A 24,847-nucleotide genomic window follows, 5' to 3' on the forward strand; every position below is an offset into this window, starting at 1 on the left:
AATACAACTATTCCTAAAAGAGTGACCAGAAGATACGGTAACCAGCCAGGCTACACCTACATCTGCGAGAACTCATCATCTCATGAAAAGGGTAAGATCCAAAGCTGTGACCCAGTGGGACCCGAGCACTACCCCTACCCCAGCTAACCAGTGGAAGGAAAAGAATCAGAGTGGGGAGGGAGTGGAAGCGCAGGACTGCTAAATAACCAGCCCTAGTAATCTGCACTGGGAGCAAAGACACATATTTCATGGTATACTGGATATTAGAAAAAAGGAAAAGCAAAATCCGAGATAAGACTATGAACAGGTTCTGCCCTAGGACAAAGGAAGAGTGGACACTTTTAAAGTCTTAAAAGGACAAGGGTTTAACACGTGGACAAAATCGTCCTGGCACACTCAGCCCAGGAGGCTGGGAACTTTAAGGAACTTCAGGCGCCCTGACCCCCTGGATAGCAAAGCAGCTCCGAAGCCCCTCACAGCCATAAGCAAAGTGCTATTCATTCCTCCCGGCTGGCACTGCAAGCAACCAGCTAACCCGCCATTGCCGGGGAGCAGCCCCACCCACAGCAACCACACAGAAGCTTCTCCAAGCACACAGTTAACTGGGCCAGACCCAGAGGCTACTGCCTGCCCACAGCTGACCAGCACAGACAACAGAGACCAGTGCAGAGTCCGGAAGGTACAAAGGGGCTTTATTCTCGTACACACGCTGTTCGCCTGCAACCCTCACCAGTGCCCTGGGCCATCCCAAGGGCTGCCCAGCCCACGGGCAGCTCAGGATTAACCCAAAGGCTGCCACCTGCACGCTGCTGACTGACACAGTCAATGGAAGCCAGCACAGAGTCTGGGAAGCACGTAGGGGCTCTGTTCCTGCGCCAAACACGTGCTGCTCACTGGCAGCCACCCCCGGTTGCCTTAGGCCATCTCAAGGGCCTCCCTGCCCACAGCAACTCAGGGGATTAACCCAGAGGCTGCCCCCTGCACCCGACTGACTGTCATAGGCAGAGGAAACCGGCATGGAGTCTGAGAAGCACCTGGGGCTCTGTTCTCATGGCAGACACCTGCTGCTCACCTGCAACTTTAGGCCATCCTGAGGGCCATCCTGCCCATGGCAGCTTGGGATCAATCCACAGACTCTTCCCCGTGTGCGGTTGCCCAACACAGGCAGCAGAGACCAGCAGAGAGTCCAGGAAGCACAAGGAGGCTCTGTTCCCATGGGAGAACACACTACTCACCTGCAAACCCACCAGTGCCCTAGGCCATCCCAAAAGCGGTGCCATCCATGTCAGCTCAGGGGATTAACCCAGAGGCTGCTCCCTGTATGTGGTGGACTGGCAGAGGCAGAGCGGAGACAGGCAAGGCAACCAGCAAGAAGAAAGGGACTTTATTCTCCCAGCTGACATATGCCTCACTTGCCGGTGATCACTTCCATCGCCGTGAAAAGGCAGAACCTTGTTCAGTCCAAAATCCATCAGACACCAGAGAGAGGGCCTGCTGATACCGAAATCACCCATCTTACTGGAAAAGAAATCAAAATAAAAGTCATAAGCATGCTGATGGAGCTACAAAGAAGCATGCAAGAGCTAAGGGATGAATTCCTGAAGAGATAACATAAATGAAACAAACAATGGAAGAATTTAAGAGCAGAGTGGATGAGGTGCAAGAGACTGTTAATGGAACAGAAATAGGAGAACAGGAATACAGAGAAGATGAGATAGAGAGAGATAAAAGGATCTCTAGGAATGAAAGAATATTAAGAGAACCGTGTGACCAAACCAAACGGAAGAATATTCACATTATAGGGGTACCAGAAGAAGAAGAGAGATAAAAAGGGATAGAAAGTGTCTTTGAAGAAATAATTGCTGAAAATTCCCCAATCTGGGGAAGGAAATAGTCTCTCAGACCATGGAAGTTCACACATCTCCCAACACAAAGAACCAAAGGAGGAGAACACCAATACATATAATAATTAAAATGGCAGATCAAAGACAAGGACAGAGTATTAAAAGCAGCCAGAGAGAGAGAAAAGATCACCTACAAAGGAAAAAACATGAGGCTGTCATCAGACTTCTCATCAGATACTTTAGAGGCCAGGAAACTATGTCATGATATACTCAATGCAATGAAACAGAAGGGCCTCGAACCAAGAATACTATATCCAGCAAGATTATCATCTAAACTTGAAGGAATGATTAAACAATTCCAACATAAAAGTTGTGGGAATTTACCTCCCACAAACCATCTCTACGGTATTTTTTTAAGGGACTGCGCTAGATGGAAGTACTCCTAAAGCTAAATAGATGTCACCAGAGAAAATAAAAATACAGTAAAGAAAGCAGACCAAGCAGATACTAACTGAAGGCAAAATAAAATCAGCTATCCACAAAATCAGTCAAGGGAAACACAAAAGAGAACAGATTAAAACAACTAACATATAAAGAGCGGAGGAAGAAGACAAAGAAGGGAGAGAAATAAAGAATCATCAGACTGTTTGTAACAGCCTAATAAGTGAGTTAAGGTACATGGGGAGATAGTAAAGAAACTACCCTTGAACCTTTGGTAACCATGAGTCCAAAACATGCAATGGCAATCAGTACATATCTATTGATAATCACCCTAAATGTAAATGGTCTGAATCCACCAATCAAAAGACAGAGTTATGGAATGGATAAAAAAGCAAGACCCATCTATATGCTGCCTACAAAAGACTCATCTGAAACCCAAAGACATACACAGACTAAAAGTGAAAGGATGGAAAAAGATATTTCATGCAAACAATAGGGAGAAAAAAAGCAGGTGTTGCAGTACTTGTGTCAGACAAAATTGACTTCAAAACAAAGTAACAAGAGACAAGGACACTACATAATGATAAAGGGCTCAGTCCAACAAGAGAATATAACCATTATAAATATATATGCACCCAACACAGGAGCACCAGCATATGTGAAACAAATACTAACAGAACTAAAGGAGGAAATAGAATGCAATGCATTCATTTTAGGAGACTTCAACACACCATTCTCTCCAAAGGACAGATCAACCAGACAAAATAAGTAAGGACACAGAGGCACTGAACAACACACTAGAACAGATGGACCTAGCAGACATCTACAGAACTCTACACCCAAAAGCAGCAGTATACACATTCTTCTAAAGTACACATGGAACATTTTCAAGAATAGTCTACATAAGAGGCCACAAAAAGAGCCTCAGTAAATTAAAAAAGATTCAAGTTCTACCAACCAACTTCCCAGATCACAAAGATATAAAACTAGAAATAAATTTTACAAAGGAAACAAAAAGGCTCACAAACACATGGAGGCTTAACAACATGCTCCTAAATAATCAATGGATCAATAACCAAATTAATACAGATTAAGCAATATATGGAAACAAATGAAAACAACAGCACCACATCCCAGCTTCTGTGGGATACAGCAAAGGCAGTTCTAAGAGGAAACTATACAGCAATCTAAACCTATTTAAAGAAGTAAGAACAATCCTAAATGAAAAGCCTAAATTCACAATTGTTGAAACTGGAAAAAGAAGAACAAGTGAGGCCCAAAGTCAGCAGAAAGAAGGACATAATAAAGATCAGAGAAGAAATAAATATAATTGAGAAAAATAAAACAATAGAAAAAATTAATGAAACCAAGAGCTGGCTCTTTGAGAAAATAAAATAGATAAACCCCTAGCCAGACTTATTAAGAGAAAAAGAGAATCTACACACATAAACAGAATCAGAAATGAGAAAGGAAAAATCACTATAGACACCACAGAAATACAAAGAATTATTAGAGAATACTATGAAAATCTATATGCCAAGAAACTGGATGACTTAGAAGAAATAGACAACTTTCTAGAAAAATACAACCTTCCAAGATTGACCAAGGAAGAAACAGTAACTCTAAACAATTACCAGCACTGAAATTGAATCGGTAATCAAGAACTACCCAAGAACAAAACTTCTCGACCAGATGGATTCACCACTGAATTTTATCAGACATTTAGAGAAGACATACTACCCATTTTCTTAAAGTTTTCCAAAAAATAGAAGATGAGGGAATACTTCCAAACTTATTCTGTGAAGCCGGCATCACTCTAATACAAAAACCAGGCAAAGACACCACAAACAAAGAAAATTAAAGACCAAATATCCCTGATAAACATAGATGCAAAAATACTCAACAAAATATTAGCAAACAAAATTCAAAATACAGCAAGAGGATCATACAGTATGTTCAATTGGTATTCGTCTCAGGGATGCAAGGATAGTACAGCTTTTGAAAATCCATCAACATCATCCTCCAATCAACAAAAAGGACAAAAACCACATGATCTCTCCATAGATGCTGAAAAAGCATTAGACAAAATTCAACATACATTCATGATAAAAACTGTCAACAAAATGGGTGTACAGGGCAAGTACCTCAACATAATAAAGGCCATGTATGACAAATGCACAGCCAACATCATACGTAACAGCGAGAAGCTGAAAGCTTTTCCCCTAAGATTAGGAACACGACAAGGATGCCCATTCTTCCCACTTTTATTCAACATAGTACTGGAGGTCTTAGCCTCAGCAATCAGACAAAACAAAGAAATAAAAGGGCATCCAGATTTGTAAGGAGGAAGTCAAACTGTCACTGTTTGCAGATGACATGATATTGTATGTAAAAAAAACTTAAAGAATCCACTCCAAACCTCCTAAAACTAATACCTGAATGTTGCAGGATACAAAATTAATACACGGAAATATGTTGCATTAATATGAGCTAGCAGCAAAATCCGGAAAACAATTCCATTCACAATTGCATCAAAAAGAATAAAATACCTAGGAATATACCTAACCAAGGAAGTGAAAGACCTATACCCTGAAAACTATAAGATACTCCTAAGAGAAATTAAAGAGGACACTAATAAATGGAAATTCATCACATTCTCTTGGGTAGGTAGAATTAATATTGTCAAAATGGCCATCTTGCCTAAAGCAATCTACAGATTGAACGCAATCCCTTTCAAAATCTGACAGGATTCTTCAACAAACTGGAACAAATAGTTCTAAAATTTATATGGAACCTTAAAACACCCCGAATAGCTAAAGCAATCCTGAGAAGTAAGACTAAAGCAGGGGGGGATCTCACTTCCCAACTTTAAGCTCTACTACAAAGCCACAGTAATCAAGACAATTTGGTACTGGCACAAGAAAGACCCATAAACCAGTGGATCAGAATAGAGAGTCCAGATACTAACCAAAGCATATATGGTCAATTAATATATGATAAAGGAGCCATGGATATACAATGGGGAAATGACAGTCTCCTCTTCAACTGCTGGTGTTGGCAAAACTGGACAGCTCCATGTAAGAGAATGAAACTGGATTACTGTCTAACCCCATACACAAAAGTAAATTTGAAATGGATCAAAGACCTGAATGTAAGGCATTAAACCATAAAACTCTTAGAAAAACACATAGGCAAAAATCGCTTGGACATAAACATGAGCAACTTCTTCATGAACATATCTCTCTGGGCAAGGGTAACAAAAGCAAAAATGAACAAGTGGGACTATATCAAACTAAAACATTTCTGTACAGCAAAGGACACCATCAGTAAAACAAAAAGGCATCCTACAGTATGGGAGAATATATTCATAAATGACATATCCGATAACAGGTTGACATCCAAAATATATAGCGATCACGCACCTCAACAAACAAAAAGCAAATAAGCCAGTTAAAAAATGGGCAGAGGATCTGAACAGACACTTCCCCAAAGAAATTCAGATGGCCAACAGGCACATGAAAAGATGCTCCACATTACTAATCATAAGGGAAATGCAAATTAAAACCACAATGAGATAGCACCCCACAACATCCATAAGACAAACAACAACAAATGTTGGTGAGGATGTGGAAAAAATGGAAACCTCCTACACTGCTGGTGGGAATGTAAATTAGTTCAACCATTGTAGAAAGTAGTATGGAGGTTCCTCAAAAAACTCAAAATAGAAATATCATTTGACCCAGAATTCCACTCCTAGGAATTTACACTAAGAATGCAGGATCCCAGTTTCAAAAAGATGTATGTACCTTTATGTTTATCACAGCACTATCTACAATAGCCAAGAAATGGAAGCAACTCCTAAGTGTCCATTAGTAAATGAATGGATAAAGAAGATGTGGTACATATACACAATAGAATATTATTCAGCCATAAGAAGAAAACAAATCCTACCATTTGCAACACATGGATGGAGCTACAGGGTATTATGCTCAGTGAAATAAGCCAGGTGGAAAAAAACAAGTACCAAATGATTTCACTCATCTGTGGAGTATAAGAACAAAGAAAAAACTGAAGGAACAAAACAGCAGCAGACTCACAGAACCCAAGAATGGACTAACAGTTACCAAAGGGAAAGGGACTGAGGAGGATGGGTGGGAAGGGAGGCATAAAGGGAAAAACGGGGTATTATGATGATCAGCACACATAATGTAAGGGCCTGTCACAGGAATGCAGTATAACACAGAGAAGACAAGTAGTGATTCAATAGCATCTTACTATGCTGATGGACAGTGACTGTAATGGGGTATGTGGTGAGGACTTGATAATGGCAGGAGTCTAGTAACCATAATGTTGCTCATGTAAGTGTACATTAATGACACCAAAATTTTTTTAAAAAAATTTTAATTCTGACATCAATAGCATATAAATTCCAAAGTGAAACAGCTGGAGTTAAGTGTTTTAACATCTTTGTATTATATGGTACAGGTAAGAGTATGTTAGATATTGTTAAGTCCAAATGTATGTTGTAATATCTGAGATAATTATGAAGAGAATTCTAGTGATATGCATAGAGCCATTTTTGTAAAATATTTTAAAATCAAAAACAAAAAAAATGGGAAGAAGCAAATGCTAAGAGTAAGCGGAACAAATGGACAGCACTCAGTAAGATGATAAACTTGAGAAATTACATGAAGTATAGGTCTCTAAGCATTCCAATTAAAAGGCTGAATGAAATGAAACTCAAGTATAGGCTGTTCATAAGAGACATCTCTAAAACATGAGGACAAAGAAAGTTAGAATATCAAAAGATAGAAAAGGATAATACCATGGTAATGATAATGAACAGAAAGTTAAAGTCAGCTATATTAATGTGAAACAAAATAGACATTTAGGAAAAAAACACTAATAACACTGAAGAATCATTTCATAATAATAAATTCTTTTTAGAGATATATAACTGAAACTCTCAGGTCAGAAATTAATCCATTTTGTCAATACAATGCAACTTGAAAAATCTGCTTTACAGAGGTATATGCTTCTGCTTGCTGCTTAGTTTCCTGAGTTTCCCTCAGAATTTGGCAAAGGGTTTGAGGAGAAAGCCAGCAGAGTCCAGTTCTTCACTGCCTCCTTTACAGCCCCTCAATTTTTGTTATCTGCAGCTCTTCGAGACTGCCGAGACCTGCTGGTTTTTCTGCTGCTAGTAACTGCCCCTGTCAGACAGAATTCAGGGGCCTAAAGGAAGAAACTCTGACGCATCAGCTCCCTTCTATGTTTACTGTTCCTTCTCAGGAACTGTGTGCCCTCAGGTCTTAGGTGCCTCTTCAGCTCTCCAATCTCTCCAGTGACTTCAGACTGATGTTATTATATCCTGTTTTTCAAGTTGTCTCAGCTCAAAGTTAGAAATGAATGTCTACTTAAGTTTTTTGAACCTCAGATTCTTCCTTAAATTGGGGATAAGACCAGGCTGCATTTCCTCCCTCACAGAATGGATATGAGAAAAAGTAAAGCAAGATGTTTATCTGAGTTAGTGATACTGCTGCTGCTGAAGACCCTAAGACATGTGTGGCCTTCCAAAAGGTCCGTCCCCCCACCAGTGTACAGGTCCAACACATCAGCGTGTCCTGCTCATTGAAATAATAATATTATAATGGAATCGAAGGAATGATTTATTCATTTTGTTCCATGATAACACCCATAAAATTAAAGAAAAATGACTTAAAACATTTCTTCCTTTTTACAATTTTCCTGTTAAAGAAATGTATGTTGCAACTTGAAAGGAGGAACCAGGCCAGAAATATACTGTTATTTCCAATGTTATTTCATTCTAACTTACTTTCAGTGTGATTCAGATTTATGGTTAGAGAGTAAGGTAGTGTGATAATGGAAGTCACTGCATTATTCAAAAGTACCTGAATAAAAACTACTCAGTGAGATATGGTTGTGAAATAACAAAGTCAAAGAAAAGTGAATCTCTTTTATTCCAGGATTTAAATATTTCTCCAAAGAATTGGAAAATAACCCCCTCTCTATCACCTCTCCTTAAAGAAGCAGTAACATCAGCGCATCTTACCTTTTGATTTTGCAAAAGCTTACTTAAAAGCGCACTGGAAATGAACCTGGCAGGGCCTTTGTCATCTAACTTCTCCGAGGAGAAAATGTTAATTAGGGCTTACCAGTAGTCAAACAAAGCTAAACAAACACCAGTTTTTTGTGTGGAGAAAGAGTGAGAGAGACTTGATGTGTTATATTCAGTTGTTAATTCTGATGACCAAGACACTTCCCCAAAAAACAAAGCATTATTCTCTAAGTTAGTCCTCACTGCAAGGATCACATTTTCACAAGGAAGCTAAGGCTCACACAGAACCTGTAATTTACTATTGCAGTAACATATATTCAGTGAAGTTGGGTACTCCTGTGTAATTTGCCTTCCCAAAAAAATGGCTGGAAGAAAAATAATGTGATGGCCATGGCTTTAGACATGTTGAAGATAGAATCTTTATATAAATGTTATCTTGCTGCTACTTTAATTGAAAAGAAAAGTCCCAGGATTTATTCTCTTTTGTTATATTATTTTGAATTTACTGTTTAAGAATATATGTTCATTTTAATTCACTTCATGTAACTGTTAGATAACATGGTTGCTATTATAGTGTATTTAGTACTCAATGTTTAGTAGAACATTGTTAGGACAAACAAGAATTTAGTTGTCCTTTCTCTTTTCTTCCAAATAGTCAGCATCCAACAACAATTTTCCTATAACACAGAGGCAAATGTTCTCCTCCCTTGCTGAATCCCCAGTCTGGATGGAGATCCTTGTTTGAACAGAATAGTCATCTCATATCATTTTGGCTATCCATAACCAAATTTCTTAACAATTGTAGACCTTTTTTTGCTACCTGGGATGAAAAACAAACCTGATACTCCCCTTTACCTCTTAAAAAACCTTTTTGTTTTCATGTAATACTACTTTATTCATGGATATCCTATTAGTCTCAATTATCTCACTGATCTTTAAGCACATAGAATCCATTTTTATAGATGTTATAAAAATTGGACTTATTTTCCATAAACAGTATGAAGGTGATTGGTTTATAAGCATTTTGATGTATGGAAACCTAAACATCTACTTTAGGAAATGTGTAGGAAAGATAGAGAAAGAGATGTCTGGCTCTACTATTAGTCTGTACATTTTGATGGCTTACTAGAAATCTAGGAACTCAGATGTATAATTTCAGAAACTCAGTTTTATCAATTTACTTTTCAGTACCTCAAAATACACTCCAGCTAAGTAGTGAAGACCAATGAAATTCACTAGTACCGAATGTTTTCGTTTATATTAACCTTAGTTTTCTCTAGCATCAAAAAGGCAGTGTTCATTCTTCCCAATCTCTAGCACTAGTTTTCTCCTCATAAGAATTGATGGCTTAGACCTTAATGATTCTCACTGGCACAAATAATAAAGTATAATTTTTACACTAGCTGGTGTCATTTTCAAAATACTACTACCAAATGAAGTTTTACTTGGGAAATTCATAATGTAAGGATTACTGCCCAGTATCTGCATGCATAATGAGTATCATAACGTATATCATAGGGTTTCACGTATAATATTTCTGGTAATGTGAAGAAATTTGGGAAAAAATGTCTCAAGGCTGGCTTTTGAGAAACTTATGAATATACACAGTGCCCCACCATCAATAAAGTATGCATGTTCTCTCTCCCAATTCCCCTTTTGGCTGTGAGTCTGTGAGTGTGTAATGCTTATCATATAAAGAAAGTTGCCACAATGTGCATATGAGAATCTTTATTTAGCTAAGCATTCAAATATTAATTCTTAGTAACTCTCTTATTACTAAAGTCTATGAAGATTACGAAGATTATGAGTTCTCAGTTACTAATTATATGATCCTCTGAGTAGGGTTTGAGAGATTTTTAAATTTAAAAAAAAATCAGATGAGCAAGAATTCTTTATATGTTAATTCTGCAGAGTATTAAAATTAAACTCCCTAGTTAAAGCTCTGAAAATGATTTGCAATATCTCTAAATGTAATTTGACTTAAGTATTATTGTAAACTTTATAGGGAAAGACATCTACTCTCTTCTTCCTAGGTGCAGCCTATCCAGGTGACAAATACTAAAATTACAAAACTAAAAAGTTTTATTATCAATGGCTATTAAATTTTTATTTATTTATATTTATGAAAGGCCTTCTGAACTCTGCCACATAACCAAAATTTTTTTTCCAGAATTACCCCTGGACTACAAATTTATGAGGTTCTCTTCAAAGAATTCAAAAACAGCTGGCTACTATCCAAACCCTCCACTGATTTTATCAAATGATGAGACACTAAAAACCAAATAATCTTTACTGAAGAATGAAGTGAAGAACCAGATATGCAGCACATGTACTGTAAAAATGTTAATTTTTAAAAGTATACTGTAAAATGAACAAATTCTTAATAAATACTGACCAAGATGTCAGTATGTTTTTCAATAGGTCTTCTTTCTATATAGATTGCCTTGACACCCAACAACTCACCTTATATTGAAATCTCAGTATCTTAGAACTGAAAAGATCTTTATTTATATTTTCTATGCTAATAACTCTGCCATTAGAATTCGCCCTGGGGAGATATGCTTGCACATCCACACATACATACACACACACATTTACACATATGCCTAGACCAGTAGTTCTCAAAGTGTGGTCCCCAAACCACTAGCATAGCATCACCTGAGAATTTGATAGAAATGCAAATTTGCAGACCCCACCCCAGACCTACAGAATCAGAAAACCTGGGAATGGGACCCAGCAATTTGTGTTTAACAATAGTATGTTTCACACAAAGTTTGAGAACCACTATCTAGACCATAACCTCCTATTGGTTTAGTTGGTCTGGGGATATACATGAACATTGACATCTTTAAATGCCCTGGGAAAATGCAGCCAGAATTGAGAACTGATCTATACCTGTTCCTTCAATTTATAGCCAAGAACAGAATCCACTAAGAATAAATTATTTTTTTCACATGATCAGGTTTTATTCTGTTACTGTGTTTTCAAAAAAAAAAGGCATGATTTCTTCTGAGACCACACACACAGCCAATATGGAACAAAGATAATCTGAAATGGGAAGCCAACTATTTTAACTTCCAGGGTTACCAGGTAGGGTTTGTCTCCCCTAATAATGTTGGATTCATTTTCATTCACTTAAAGGCATGTATCCTCAATGGGACAAAAACTGGTTCTTGGAAAAAATTTTTGATAAGGGAATGGATTGGAGCCTTCCAAAGTTTAACCCTACCCAATAAAATCTTTTTTCTTACTATTAATTTCTCTCATTAGGGAGAAATATAATTCAAATTTATTTATTAAATTTAATTTGGGCTTAATTTTTCTCCTCAGGGAGTGATAATGAAAAAAAAAAGTTGAGAAAAACTGCTTTTAAGAGGTTTTGTAGTTTTTAACAATACAGGATCATTGTGTTCTGTGTGCTATATGTAGTCATATTAGTGGCTATTTGTTGCAAAATGTTTGGAGCCAGATAATGTTTACAATATAAATTGCTGGCTACTCTTTATGCTGTAATTTCACTCTGTCCATCATGGTCAGTGTCAGAAATCATAGTGGTCACTATCATTATTTTTCTGGGATTGTAGTAGAGAATTTAGCATATTGACACATGCAACAAAAAGATATTTTGTTAAATTTTTAAAACTCATATAATCCCAAATATATTGTGGGATGAGTATCTCAGGTTAAATAAACAGCTACTGAAATTTTTTCCTCAAAGTGAGTAGTAGCTTTGTTTGATATCTACTAATATGTGGTAATATATTTCAAATTGATTTTTCCAGCATTTCATTGGAATGATAATGAGCATACATTATCAAGTTTAGGGCTAAATGAAAGATGCTATCTCATGTATACTTTCAATAAATATTATTTTAAAAATAAAGCTATTTTCCCTTCTGCATATTTACTTTGTCAATGGCAAAGAATAATACAGCTTTAAATGCTTATGAACTGCTATTGCTAAGATGAAAAATGAGAACCCCAAAAACCTTAACTGCATTTTTTTGGCCACTAGAAGTGGGAAAAAAAACTGACTCAAATCAGAAGTTTAAGTCCTACTTGACTAGTATCTACCTGAGGAATCAAAACAAGTTACAATCCCACCTCATTTTTTATCATCGTTAGAAGGTTAGACTTTATTTTTAAGTTTCCTTCCCATCCTTCTAGTAGAGTCAGTCAATGAATGCTCTTTCTGTTGGACTTTTAAAATTTTTATTTCATTGTTTCTAAAAAGTGGCAATATTTCTAATTGGATATGAAAAGTAAAAATAATCATCCAAAATTGGCACTATAAAAATTTAAAAGAGGATATTAGAGAAGAAAAATAGTATATTCCTTAATAAAATTTGAAGTAAAAAAGTAGGAAAGTGGTATAAATGAGCAGAGGACTTAAGTTTAGTATTAGTATACAGGCAGACATTTATCATCTAAAGGATACCTACAAATAAATGCAAGGGAGCTGAAATTTTCTTTGCTGGTCACTGTTGATCTCATCAGCAAAGGAAAGATTTGAAGGACACATTGGTCAGTTTGTCATAATTTGGTATCTGGAATATTGAGGTAGCAGAAACTTTAATGAACCACAAATTGCAATCTAGAATCAACTACCTCAGAGTTTATTAAACTCTAAACTGAAATCAAGTATTACTTCCCCACGAGTGCTCATATATATAATAACTTTATATTTAAAGCATATATATATATATATATATATATATATATATATATATATGTGTGGTGTGTATATATATATATGCACATACACACGTATACACACACTTCTGGTGAATTGGTTTGAGTGTAAATCAAGCCTATATAATTATTTTATATAACAAAACAGCATAACATGGTATGTCAAACTATCCCTTTGATACCAATAACCCTGACTATGTTAGGATCACATGGGTAGCTTTTTTCAAATGTGTGATGTTGCAGTAATATTCCTTTACATCTTCTCAGGCTTTTAAGCCCATGGTTTTCATAAGTGTTGGCTTCCAGATTAGTGCAAGACTAGCACTAATATATTTGAGAATTCACCCAGTGTGGTCCCTTGAAAATCCATGTGCATTGTGCAGCCACATAGAATGAATTCAAAAAGGTGTTTCCTGTTGTTGACTCAAGAATTATCATCAGAATTATGGTAAAAAAAATCATGGTAATGAGTGCTTGATTCCTCACCAGGCTATTTCATGTACTTTACCTTATTTGCTCCCTATTTACCCCCTGCAGCAACTATATGAGGTGTGTGTAATTATTAAAATTTTACAGATAAGGACACTGAAGTTCACAGAGATTAAAATGTTATGCTTGCTCAAACTTGCAGTGTTACTAATGAATAGAGTCTGTACTAAGTTTGCTTAAGTTTGGCCCCAAAAATCATGCTCTTAGCTGACGGACACATAAGTCTTCCAATATTGGCTCTTGATTTGGGGGAAATTCCCAGTCTAGAACCACACTTCAATTTAATAATCACAGCATGTTAGGACATGTGAGGGATCAGAAATTAAGATAATCTCTGTCCTTAAGCAATTTAGAATTTAGTAAAATATCTACAACATAGAACTTACCTGGAAGAGTAAAATAGAGAACCACGAATCACAGGAGTCCTAAAATGTATCACTCTTAGAAGCCACATATACTAAAGCCATCAAAAAGCAGATCTACTCTTCATATTCAGGTTCAAACATTCTCCTTTAATAGTTGACAGATTTCCCTCTCTGGTACCAAGGAAACCAAAATGGAGAAGGAATAATGAAAACTGGTCCAAGTAAACTTAGTAGGAAATGGGCTATCTGAGCCTATTAGGAACTTGGGTTATTACGTAGAATGAGAACAGCACGTAGAATGCCTAACAGGTTTTTCTACCATGCACCTATTTCTAGAGTCTTAAAAATATTTATCTATTGTTTGTTTTACTTTCTTGGTACTTTGGCCTAAGTACTTTTTGGCAAAGATCAAGCTTAATAAAATTGGACGTTTTATAAAGAAGAGAAGGAAAATACTAGTAGCTACCTGTTAAAAGCAACCACCAAGTTGAATTTTAAAAATTCTCTAAATTTAACAGATGTCAACATTTCTTCACAGTTCTTAGCAACTAAATTTATAGATGTATTTAGAGTCCTTTTGGTGCATTTTCTCCCTTTGATGAGTGAACAAACTGCTAATTTCACTTACGCACCAAACATCAAGATTATGTATGTAAATCTCAGGAATGTTTTACTGTGTTCAGAGTGTTGTATTAAAATAAATGACAAAGTACCATTTACAAGTGGGTTAAGAATAACCTTCAGCTGAGTCCTGAATACCCACATAAGTAAGGTTTTTGTTTTGTTTTATGCCAAATTTAATACAGATAACTGTTAGCAGAAGGGACTCTAGCTTGAAATAAAAAACTTGAGTCTGTGTGGCTTGCATCTTAGGCAGTTTAACTTTCTGAGCCTGTTTTCTCAACTATTAAAATGGAGATTATTTTAGGATTATGAAATTAACATGAGAACACAAGTGAAAGTGCCTGACGTATCTCAGATCTCAAGATTGTCACACCAAAGAAGGTGTATCTGACAAAATCGAATACCAAGATTCAAATTACAACTCCACGGGGCAGGGCAATAAAAAATTAAGAATATAGGTAATCCATTTGGTTTTTAATAATGAAATTGGATTTAAGGAAACTTGAGTAAGCTGGAGATGGAGCAGCAGAAACAGAAAATGATGAGGAGGTGATCTGAGTGAGGAAGGTCAGGTTTATGGGTGTCCGAGCTCAAAACCCAGAGCAGAAAAGCTTACTACTCATGGGGCCATATAGCCTAAGTAGACCAAAATGACTGCGCTCCCTTGGTGAACAGATGGGAGAACCTCTTAACTGGTTTGGAAGTCAGCATGAAGAATAATTTGGGTCTAGAACTGAGGAAGAAGAAAAAGCAATGCAAAGTGGGAGCAGGGAATAGGAGTGAACCAGCTGGCTGGTAACTGAAACCTAGAGAATGCCTGTGTTACAACAGAACAGAAACAACGGAATCTGTAACAGATGAGTGGTACCAGCCTTCTAGAAAAACTGGTTAGGCTAAAGCTGACAATAAACCAAGGGCAACAAAAAGGATATTTGCTGACTCGTAGAACTAATTAATGCTTGAAACAAGTGACTGATGATGCAGACATCAATCACTAAAACTGAAAAGGTAAAAGGAACATTGTGAGAATTTAGGATTAGATGGGTGTAGAGCCTGCAAAAGAAAATATAGCTAATACTAAAAAGTTCTCCAGGCCTAGAAAAGTTATACTTCAGCAAGTAGAACTTGCAAGTAAGAATTGCGCCAAGAATCAGCCAGTCTAACTATACTTAACAATCTCTACTTCAAATCAGTAATTTTAGGTAGCTTATGTCAAATTTTTGTTTGGATGACTAAAAATACTTGGTTATTCATCTTCACAAATCTTGCAGCATCCACAGCCCTCTACTACGGAGAATGCAGAGGTATTTATCTCCTAAACCTTCCTGTGATAGCTGCTGAACAGCAAAATATTACTGGTAATTGAAGTTATGTCCCACATCATTTGTTTCTAGACATATTTCAATCATGTTATTCTTTCTTTTTAAGGCACCACACTGGTGTAAGAAATTAGTACTTACATAATGCACAATGACTAATTTTTCTGCAACTCTACCTTAAGCTTATTAAGAGTAAGACAAAGGAGGAATATAGTTACCATAAATGTAGTAAACAAGGATGGTACATGGAGGACAGTTTTCCACTGTTATTTATTTTAAGTAAATGACAATATGGTGCTTTAATTGCCACCTAAAACTACACTGGTTGTACAGGGAAAATTATGCCAAATATGCAATTGCAGTTGGGCTTATTTACCATTTTCCAACTAAAAAACACTTGGAAGTTTCTGGTGGCTCTTGCCCTCCCCCCCTTTTTTATCAAAGCTTCAGAATGATGTTTACTGTGACAACTTGATAATTTTATTTCCCAACCTTTTATTAGCCTAGACAACACAGAAATTTATTTTTTAAGAAAACAAGAAATACAGCAGAGTGACCAATTTTATTTTGCCTTCAAGCACAAAGGAGAAGACTAAAATACTAAATTCTTCTTTAGTTTGACAGAGCAATTGTACAAATACACTGGTTAGGAACATAAAATGTCAACAACATTACAACTAGGGCAAGAAATATCAAGACAACAGAGTTGTGTTTTTGAGACTGCTTTCACAAAACACAGAAACAATTTGCAAAATTTCAAAGATCACATTCAAATAACATTTCTAAGAGCAGAGCTATATATTTGAAGAGAGACCAGAACAAACTGATATATTAATGAATATTCACAGAAGTCTTCATACTGCACAAGGAACAAGTTTGGTGTTTTTGTGCAATCTCAATTACAAGCAAAAAGCAGGCCTGTAAATGTCAATTTTGCCAATAAGCAAAAATGGGAAAAGGGAATAGGAGTTACTCAAACATAATGCAATATGGAGCATATACCAGTAATCTTCCACATACATACAGTCAATCCTAGAATAACACAGAAAAAACATCCACTTGCATTTTTATGCACAAACATCTGGTGAATCCAAAGATTGAGAAAAAAATGGGAGTAGAACCTAACTCCTCCAAGCATCCTCTTTAAACGTCAACCACTTTGACTCTCCCACCTTTTCTGAGAAAAGCCTCTGGACCTTCCACCTCTGGCCCTGCAGGGCTCCAGGCTTTCCATTCTGCCTTTCCAAGCCCACCCCACAGGATGCTTATTTTTGTTTCAGGCTTTCAGCTTGCCCAGCCTAGAGCAGCCTTCCCACTGCTCTGTGTCCAGACCTCCCAAGCCTTCATGGAGCTTAGGGCAAGGCCTTCAAAATTAAAGGAGAAAGCATAAGAGCATATAGTCATTACCACCACCATACAACTCCCAAGTCAGATAGCCCTGACAGCACTGCTGTCCACCTCCTGGGAGCTCTCCTGGAAATGGAGGGACTACACATATCCCTTTACGCCCTGGGAGGGAGACTTGGCATCCCTCAGTGCAGACTGCAGCCTGCCCCTCATTTGTTAGGATAAAATCAGGGAAGGAAGTGGAGAAAGAGGGCTAAGAGCCAAAAAGGCCGGCACAGGAGGCCACTTGGAAACAAAGTAACACCTTCAAAATGCTGCTTTGGGGTTATTTCTAAGTGGACCAAGGCCCAAAAAAGGATTTCCATGGAGTGAAACTTCAGTTGCTTTAGAACACAACCTGCTCTGGGTCTGTCTGAAACTGTGAGGCTCTTTTCCCTGTCCTCCCAGCTTCTCACACTGAAGCTCAAGAAACACACATAAGGTTATGGTAGGACAGGGGAAAAGGTGTGGATGTCAAAGCTGGCCCAGAAGAACACTGCCCAAACTAAGCAATCAACCTACAGGTGTCCCTTTGAAATGTTTAGACCTTGCTATATCAATTTGGGGTCAGGGCAGAAAAAGGCAGTAAGAGTTCTGGAGTCTATCGTTTAGTAACCTTTCTCCCTCTGGACACAATCAAACAGAGAGCAAATTAAACCACCAGCTTTTTTGCCAGTCTTGTTTTCTGTTTCTGAGTTTTAACTGCTTCGGAGAAAGGGAGGGAGGACGGTAAGGGGACAAAGGAGGAGGGAGTGAGGAGAGAGAGAGAAGAGGAAGAGAGAGAGACAGATGCACAACAGGCCCCACAGGCCAAACATACCTCTTCCGTAGTGCTCCTACCCTGACAACTTTGTCTTGCTCACAGCGGGTGCAGTAGGGTCAGGAGGGAGCTGCCTAATAAAGCTGCGGAGGAGATTAAGGTGGTTTGTTTGCTCAGGCTTAGAAAGGCCAACTGCTGGAAGTGTACTCCATAAGACCTGCTTTGAACATATGACAATTAGGTTGATGGGTAACCATAGGGTGGGAGAAGCAGGGAGTTCCTTTATGCTACCTAGGAGTCTAAGTCTACAGATCATTCCTGAAGAGGAAGGCAATGGTGCCTGTGCAAAGCTCATCCAGAAAGCTGAGAGGTTTGGGCGGGGCCACAGCATAGGCCTTCATACTCACCAGTACCAGGTCACAATGCAAAGTGCCCAAAGACATAAGACGACCAACAGTGATAACACAGAATACCTCTCATCTGTTACCCCAGCCATTCCTAGCAGCCACCCACCAGCCACCTGCTTATCCTGCCAGATGATCAGCAGGGTGGATGGCATGGACCCAGGAAGGCAGTTGGGAACCTGTCAGTGGCAGCCTGTAATGTCCAGTTTGGCTGACAGCCGACATCATCCGTATCAACTTCATCTTGCAGCAGGGACACTCCCAGACCTCCCATGGAGTACATGGGTTTCACAGGGCAACCAGCATAAAGTATGAAACCCAGCAGTCATTTGCACATATCGAGCTTTTTTGTGGTAGATAACACTTAAAGAACTGGGAGAAGATCATAGTCACAGAGCCCAAGGCATGCAAAGGAAAGCAATGTGTATCTACAGCATCATATGCTTGGCACAGAAGTCATGCACTTGGAAAATATAACAGGATGCAGAACAGCATGAAGGCCCAGAGGAAAAGCACAGGCATAGAAGAGAGAGTCTTGGAACTGATTGTTGAAGAGTTGGAAGAAACAAAGGACAAAATAATCCAGTGTGAGGAGAAAGCAGATGGAAGACTGCATGTTGTTGGCTAAGCACAGGTCCAAAAGGTGGTGGTAAGGAAACTTATGCAGGAGCTTCTCACAAGCACAGGATTAGCCAGACTGGAACCTGAAGGACCTGGGGCTCTCCACTGGCTGCCTTGCTGGGTCTCGAAATCCTCTGCGGGGCCCTTCACCCATCAGGTAGTATTGTAGGGGATTGGGCCACAGTTCTGCTTTGATAATCTCTGCAATCCTGTCGAATTCTAGGAGGCTGTGGTCGGAGAACCAATTGAAGAAACTGGGGATAGTGTTCCCTTCCCGGTTCCTGTGGATATGGGACTGGGGGTCTTGGCCTCGGTGCCAGCGGATTGGAGTGGCAAGAGACACCACCCGGCCAGAGGATCTGCGCTCATATTCCTTGACCAGCCCCTCATTTCGGAAGTAGGGGTTACTCTGAAAGATGAACTTGAATTTGCAGCCTGCTCTGGGGTGTTTAAGCTCCTCCACCTCCAAATTGACCATATACCTCATCATGTCTTCATCTTGGCCACTGATCATAGGTGACAGCTGGGGGTGGTTTCGAAAGGCAGTGACCCAGAAACCTGGGATATTTTGGATAATGAAACTTCTGCGCTGCATATGGAGCCTTCGCATCCGGCCAAACTTGCGCTCCAGCTGAAGGAAGGCCCTGTCGGCCTGAGCATTTACATTTGACAGCTCCTGATCGATGGCCTCCAGCGAGTCCATGCAGTTATTGACCTTCGGGGCCCTAGCCCGAGTCTCCTCTTTCATTCCTCCTACCACCTTTTTTCCCTTCTGAATCGCCTTCTTTTCCTCCACCACCTCCTCTGCTACTCCTTTTTCTGCTGCTGCAGAAACGGAGCACTTTTTTGTCATTTCCTTGATTTTAGCGCGGGGCATCATCGTCTGAAACCCCAAACCCCCTGCGCCACAGGCTTCTGGAGCTTTCTCTCTACGCGGACAGCCATTTTCCTGACTACTGTAGGTCGCCACCGAGGCGCAGGCGGAGGCTGCCTCCCGGCCTTCGGTGGGAGGGGTGACCTCCTTCTGGCCCACTTTGGTCGCTGAGCGGCCGCGACTCCCTGCAACTCGAATGCGGAGCGGGGGGCCCCAGACCGCGGGGCCCCGGGCTGCACCTCCCTCCGCCGCAGTCTCCAAGCCGCCCTCACCTGCGCCTGCCCTCACCTGTGCCGCCTCCGTTTCCTCGCCCTGGCACTGGTTTAGGTCCGGGTGTCCCGGGGCATGATCAGGAGTAGCGAGGCCGCAGGTTTCAGCGACAGGGAAGCTGTTGCCCTCACGCAGGCCGCTCATTTTGGCAGAAGTTAGAGCTGCAGATCTGCACTAGGGCCTTGTCCTCTGCAGAAGCCGCGCTCCACCCCAACCCGCCCCTCGCACCGCCCCCCTTTTCACGCTAGGACTTGCTGCCATGGCAACCGGTGACGTCAGGGCGGTCGCGTCTTAACCCCGCGCGAAAACTCGTTGCTCTTTGTGATTATGCTTTTGTCAAGGGTATTCCTTTGTGTTACAAAATGTGAATTTCGTCAGTCTGGGAAAGACTTGGCTTACATAAATGGACGAAGACTAAACTCAAGCATGTGAGAACTGTGTTAATATGGCTTCCTAAGTTCTAAATTAATTTATAAGACACCTAAACTATTCTTTAAAATATTTACTCGAGGTATTCTATTGTCTATTCAAATTAGCACAAATGCCTTCTCTTGTAGATTCAGCAATTAACATTTCTTTAATGTGCGGAGTTATGGCTGTTACCAAAGAATTGAGTTTGATTTTTAATAAAGTGAAGTGTTGCTGTGTTGTGTCATTTAAAAAATTAGGAGCCGCTGAAAGGGAATATTTTCTGATCCTAGTAAGACAAAATGAAGGATTATTTCAATTAGCCTTCGAGATTTTAAAGTTTGTGTGCTTTGGTCAACCACTACGAAGAAATCGGACAATATTTCCTCTTAGCTTTAAATATAAGTAACTATGTGTCTTCCTTTCTTGGGACCCACATGCGCGCGAGCGCGCAAGTTTAGTCTTTTTGAGCGTTACTGAAAGAAGTATAACTTAAGATTTCAGTTTCAAAAAGTATGTGTGTTACATGTCTCTAATCCTCAAGTTACAATCTTAACCTAAAAGAATCCTGCTTCGTAATGCCTTTGGGCATGGAGCCAGCAAATACTTGCCATAATAATACTGTTTATTCAAGTCAGTTCATCCAATTCATTTGATATTATTGTCACTATTATCTGTTGTTATTTGTTGGAGTGTGAAAGTACTGCTTAATCCTTTCAAAACTGCAAGAATGAAGGAAAACATATCTTGTATAGTTTGAATGTTTAAATTATATTACAAAAATGATTATGGTTATTATTCTTTGTAATAGAAATTCCACTAGAGAACCCCAGATTATGATCACTTTCAAATTAGGACTCAGAAGAAAATCCAGTGAGAAGTAAAGATTTAGGGAAAAAGAGAAAAGCAGCAGGTATATTGAGACTTCCAGTGAGGAAAGTAGTACAGACCTGGCCCAACTAAGAATGAGATGCAAATAATGGAAGGCCACTGCAGACGTTACAGAAAAATAGCCTGTCATGCAGCTTTATAGTTTAGCTCACAAAAGTCTTCCAGAGAATTCATAAGAAATTAAGAATTTATATCTCTAGTCAGCCTACTCAAGGACAGACTGTCTAGATTGACAGCTGCCAGCTAATTGGTTATCTCCCTGAAAAAATGTGCAAACAAGATTCACTCTTCCCAGACTACACTAATTTTTCTCTCCCCTTCTTTCTTTTAATAAATCTTATTTTTGTCTTTGTGAGGTGAAATTAATCTATTGATTTATCCTTCTTCTAAACAAGAAAACAGTGTAATATAGTTAAGTGACTATATTTATTTGAGTTATTCTTTTGACACTACTTTGCCTTTCTTTTCCTAAAGATTCCTTAGGAAAAGAAATCGGTTGGATGATTAAATCTCCATTACTTTAAACATCCCTGTCTCTGGCTTTGATTTTTCCTGCCAATGGAGTCCTTTTCCACTAATAACTGTCTGACCATTCTCTGAAAGTCCATGATTGGACACTTTAATTGGCAAATTGTCTCCTCCCATCTCCTATGAATAACCTTCCTTAACTGCCTTACCATTTTGATAGTCTTCTGAATTTTTATAGTTCTTACATCCTTTGCCATCCAATTTAGTATTTATGTATCTTCTATCTTTAACTTTCTTGGTTGTTTCATGCAGATCAGTTTCCTCATCCCAGCTAGACAAGAACTGCATTAGTGGCTGCTTCTTCCTTGGCATATACTATAGTACAGCCCAGTGACTACCTCATAGAAGAAGTTAATGAAACTTGATGATTAGATTTAAATGAAAAATTTTAAAGGTTTTATCAAAGTGAATAATATGACTGTGCTGGTATTTCATTTTGAGTAGGGTGGATATATAGTAACTGTGAATCATTTTATATTTTTTGTGTATAACTGAGCCTGTTCTATTGGCAATAAACCTCACTGCACAGGAAAAGATACATAACAACTTACGATTCTATGGAAAAATATCCACAAACAATGCCATGTAAGAAGTAATTTTCATTTCCTATGGGACAAGGAGTTTAACAGAAGTTCAAACATAAATTAATACAAATAGAAATGACTTTACTAAAATGCACAGTAAATACTGGAAAATGAAATATCCCCTATTATTACTCTTTTGAACAGCAAGATTGTTTTTTCAGAACAATATGATTTCTGGTTATGTACACATTATAACCTTTATTTAGTGTCTTCTATATACCGGACACACACTTAAAAGTGTTATTTAATCCTCACAACAACCCTGTGAGGTGGTACTCTTATGACTTCCACTTTACTTTACCTCAGAAGGACTTGGCAAAGAGAAATTGAGTCACTTACACAAAGTCACACCAGCAAAGAGGCCAGCAATCCAGACCCAGGTAATCTGACTCAAAAACCTGTGCAGTCATTCATTATATTATTCTGCAACCCTACACATAAAAGTGAGAAGGTACTTTTCTTAGAAATAAGAGCATACAACCATCCCAATTTATGTTAAATCTTCTCCTTCATTTTTCTCTTACCCTTCCCCATCCACAAATTGTTGGGAAGTGCCCAGTTCTTAAGGAAGAAACAAGAATTCATGATCCTCGCAGTAAGGCCTTAAATCGAAAGTTCTCAATTTATTAGATTAATATTCCTTTTGCTTGTTTTTTCTTTAATGGTGTTATGTAGACCCATTCTTACTGGAGGCGGTTATTAGGCACGGGCTACAGTCCCACCTCTACCTTTCCGTAAACTATGGAAATTTGGGCAAGCGGTTTAACTTTTCAAAATCTCAATTTACACATTTTTTAAAAATGGGACTAGTAAGATCACCTCACCTATATTCATCCACTTCTGACAGTAATGGGTCAACATTGTAATGTAAGTGAACATTCTTTCTAAGTAAGAAGTTGCTTTTCTAATATTTCTCTCCTCTCTCACCCCCAGTTCCTTCTTTCTTTCTTTTCCTTCCTTTCTTTAAAAAGTATTTAATGAACCACTTACAGTCAAAAGATACTTTTGAACAATATGCCCTGAATGACCCTTAGCATATGAGTCACCTCTCCTGGGCTCCAAAAGCCCAGAGTCGAGTTGAGCAGCAACAGAAGCATTCCATAGAAACATTTCTCAAAACAGGACAAAGGCATCTTCAGCAGTCAGCCCCTCTGTGTCCAGGGCCAGGCCAAATTTGCCACTTCCAACAGAAAGCTGTCCTGCTTTTCGAGAAAACAGTGTTTAAGAACCACATCCTTCACATTCCAGGAAAATGCTATTACAGGAAAATTCCTTATAGGTAAGAGTCAAGGGTAGATCTGGCTTTGGCACCAATTCAATGTGAAGTTTGATGTGGTGGCCATGAAAATGCACCTCACAGACCTCCAAATACAGGGAAAATAATTGCAATGATTGCTGCACCTTACAATCTACAGACTTTTCATACTAAGACCACACCTCCCATGAACTAATCCAGCCAGTGACTGAGCATAGGGTACTAGAAAGCTGCTTTCTGAGAGATAGGACTGACATCTGACTCTACTTGGCTCAAGGACACCCCAACTGGCCTTGCTGAATCTGCCTTAGGCGATATAGGAGTCTAGTACACTTCTACCAACTTCTTCTTGCTCTCCTTTTCACTCAAAATCAGATTTGCTTCCATCTTTTTTTCTGGCTCCCTCCCAATTTCACTCACTCAGGTGTTTCCCCTAATAAAATCTTGGTTCATCTAATCCAAATAACTTCTGCTTTTCAGAGGAACCAGAGTAACACACTTGGAAGACCATTTAACCTTGTTTCAATTTTTATATCTTGCAAATAGGAAGAGTGAGAGAGAAGAGCTAGAAATAGGAAAAGCCTTAGTGTATATCATGTGCCATACATTATTTTACATAATCATTCCATCATATTTAATGTGGCAGGTAGTACTGCTATTTTACAGAAGAGAAAGCTGAAAATAGAAATCAAATCACTAACCCCAGGTTACTGTAAAGTCTACATTTGAACCCAGGCCTCTTCTGACTTCAAGGTTTTATCTTCTCTACCACTTTTTCTCTTCTGGCTGCTTAGTTGTGAGGATCAAATGAGATAACATGTAGAAGCACTTAATATAAAAAAGTGTTACTTCAAAGCCAGACATTATTATTTTTCTGTTGGTTGCAGTCAGGACCACATGATATGCAGGGCCCAGAGCAAAATGAAAACGTGGAGCTCCTTGTTCAAAATTTATTGAGAACTTCAAGATGGCACAGTAGAGCATTATACCAAGTGTGGGACCCATGAGCCCAGCCA

General features: G+C 38.7%; 2 protein-coding genes across 4 annotated transcripts in view; one reads left to right on the forward strand and one right to left on the reverse strand.

Moving 5' to 3' along the window:
• The window catches only part of NT5DC1 (5'-nucleotidase domain containing 1), a 170,724-nt gene extending 159,945 nt beyond the window's left edge, over window positions 1-10,779 (forward strand). For all 3 annotated transcript variants that reach the window (XM_017677880.3, XM_017677879.3, XM_017677878.3), the window contains one exon: window positions 10,532-10,779. In XM_017677880.3, the coding sequence (XP_017533369.2) occupies window positions 10,532-10,647 (116 nt within the window). In that variant the 3' untranslated portion in view covers window positions 10,648-10,779. The remainder of the gene's footprint in view (window positions 1-10,531) is intronic.
• Window positions 10,780-16,393: 5,614 nt separating this feature from the next.
• Window positions 16,394-20,399, reverse strand: TSPYL4 (TSPY like 4). Its single transcript, XM_017677881.3, has one exon. It carries the CDS (start codon window positions 20,307-20,309, stop codon window positions 19,089-19,091), a length of 1,221 nt encoding a protein of 406 aa, XP_017533370.3. The 5' UTR covers window positions 20,310-20,399; the 3' UTR covers window positions 16,394-19,088.
• Window positions 20,400-24,847: the final 4,448 nt, after the last annotated feature.

Source organism: Manis javanica, chromosome 13 (genome assembly GCF_040802235.1).
Source record: "Manis javanica isolate MJ-LG chromosome 13, MJ_LKY, whole genome shotgun sequence".
NCBI classification, from domain to species: Eukaryota; Metazoa; Chordata; class Mammalia; order Pholidota; family Manidae; genus Manis; species Manis javanica.

Bases quoted from the DNA above. Each gene is read 5' to 3' on its own strand.
- TSPYL4 (XM_017677881.3), bottom strand. From the start codon at position 20,309: ATGAGCGGCCTGCGTGAGGGCAACAGCTTCCCTGTCGCTGAAACCTGC.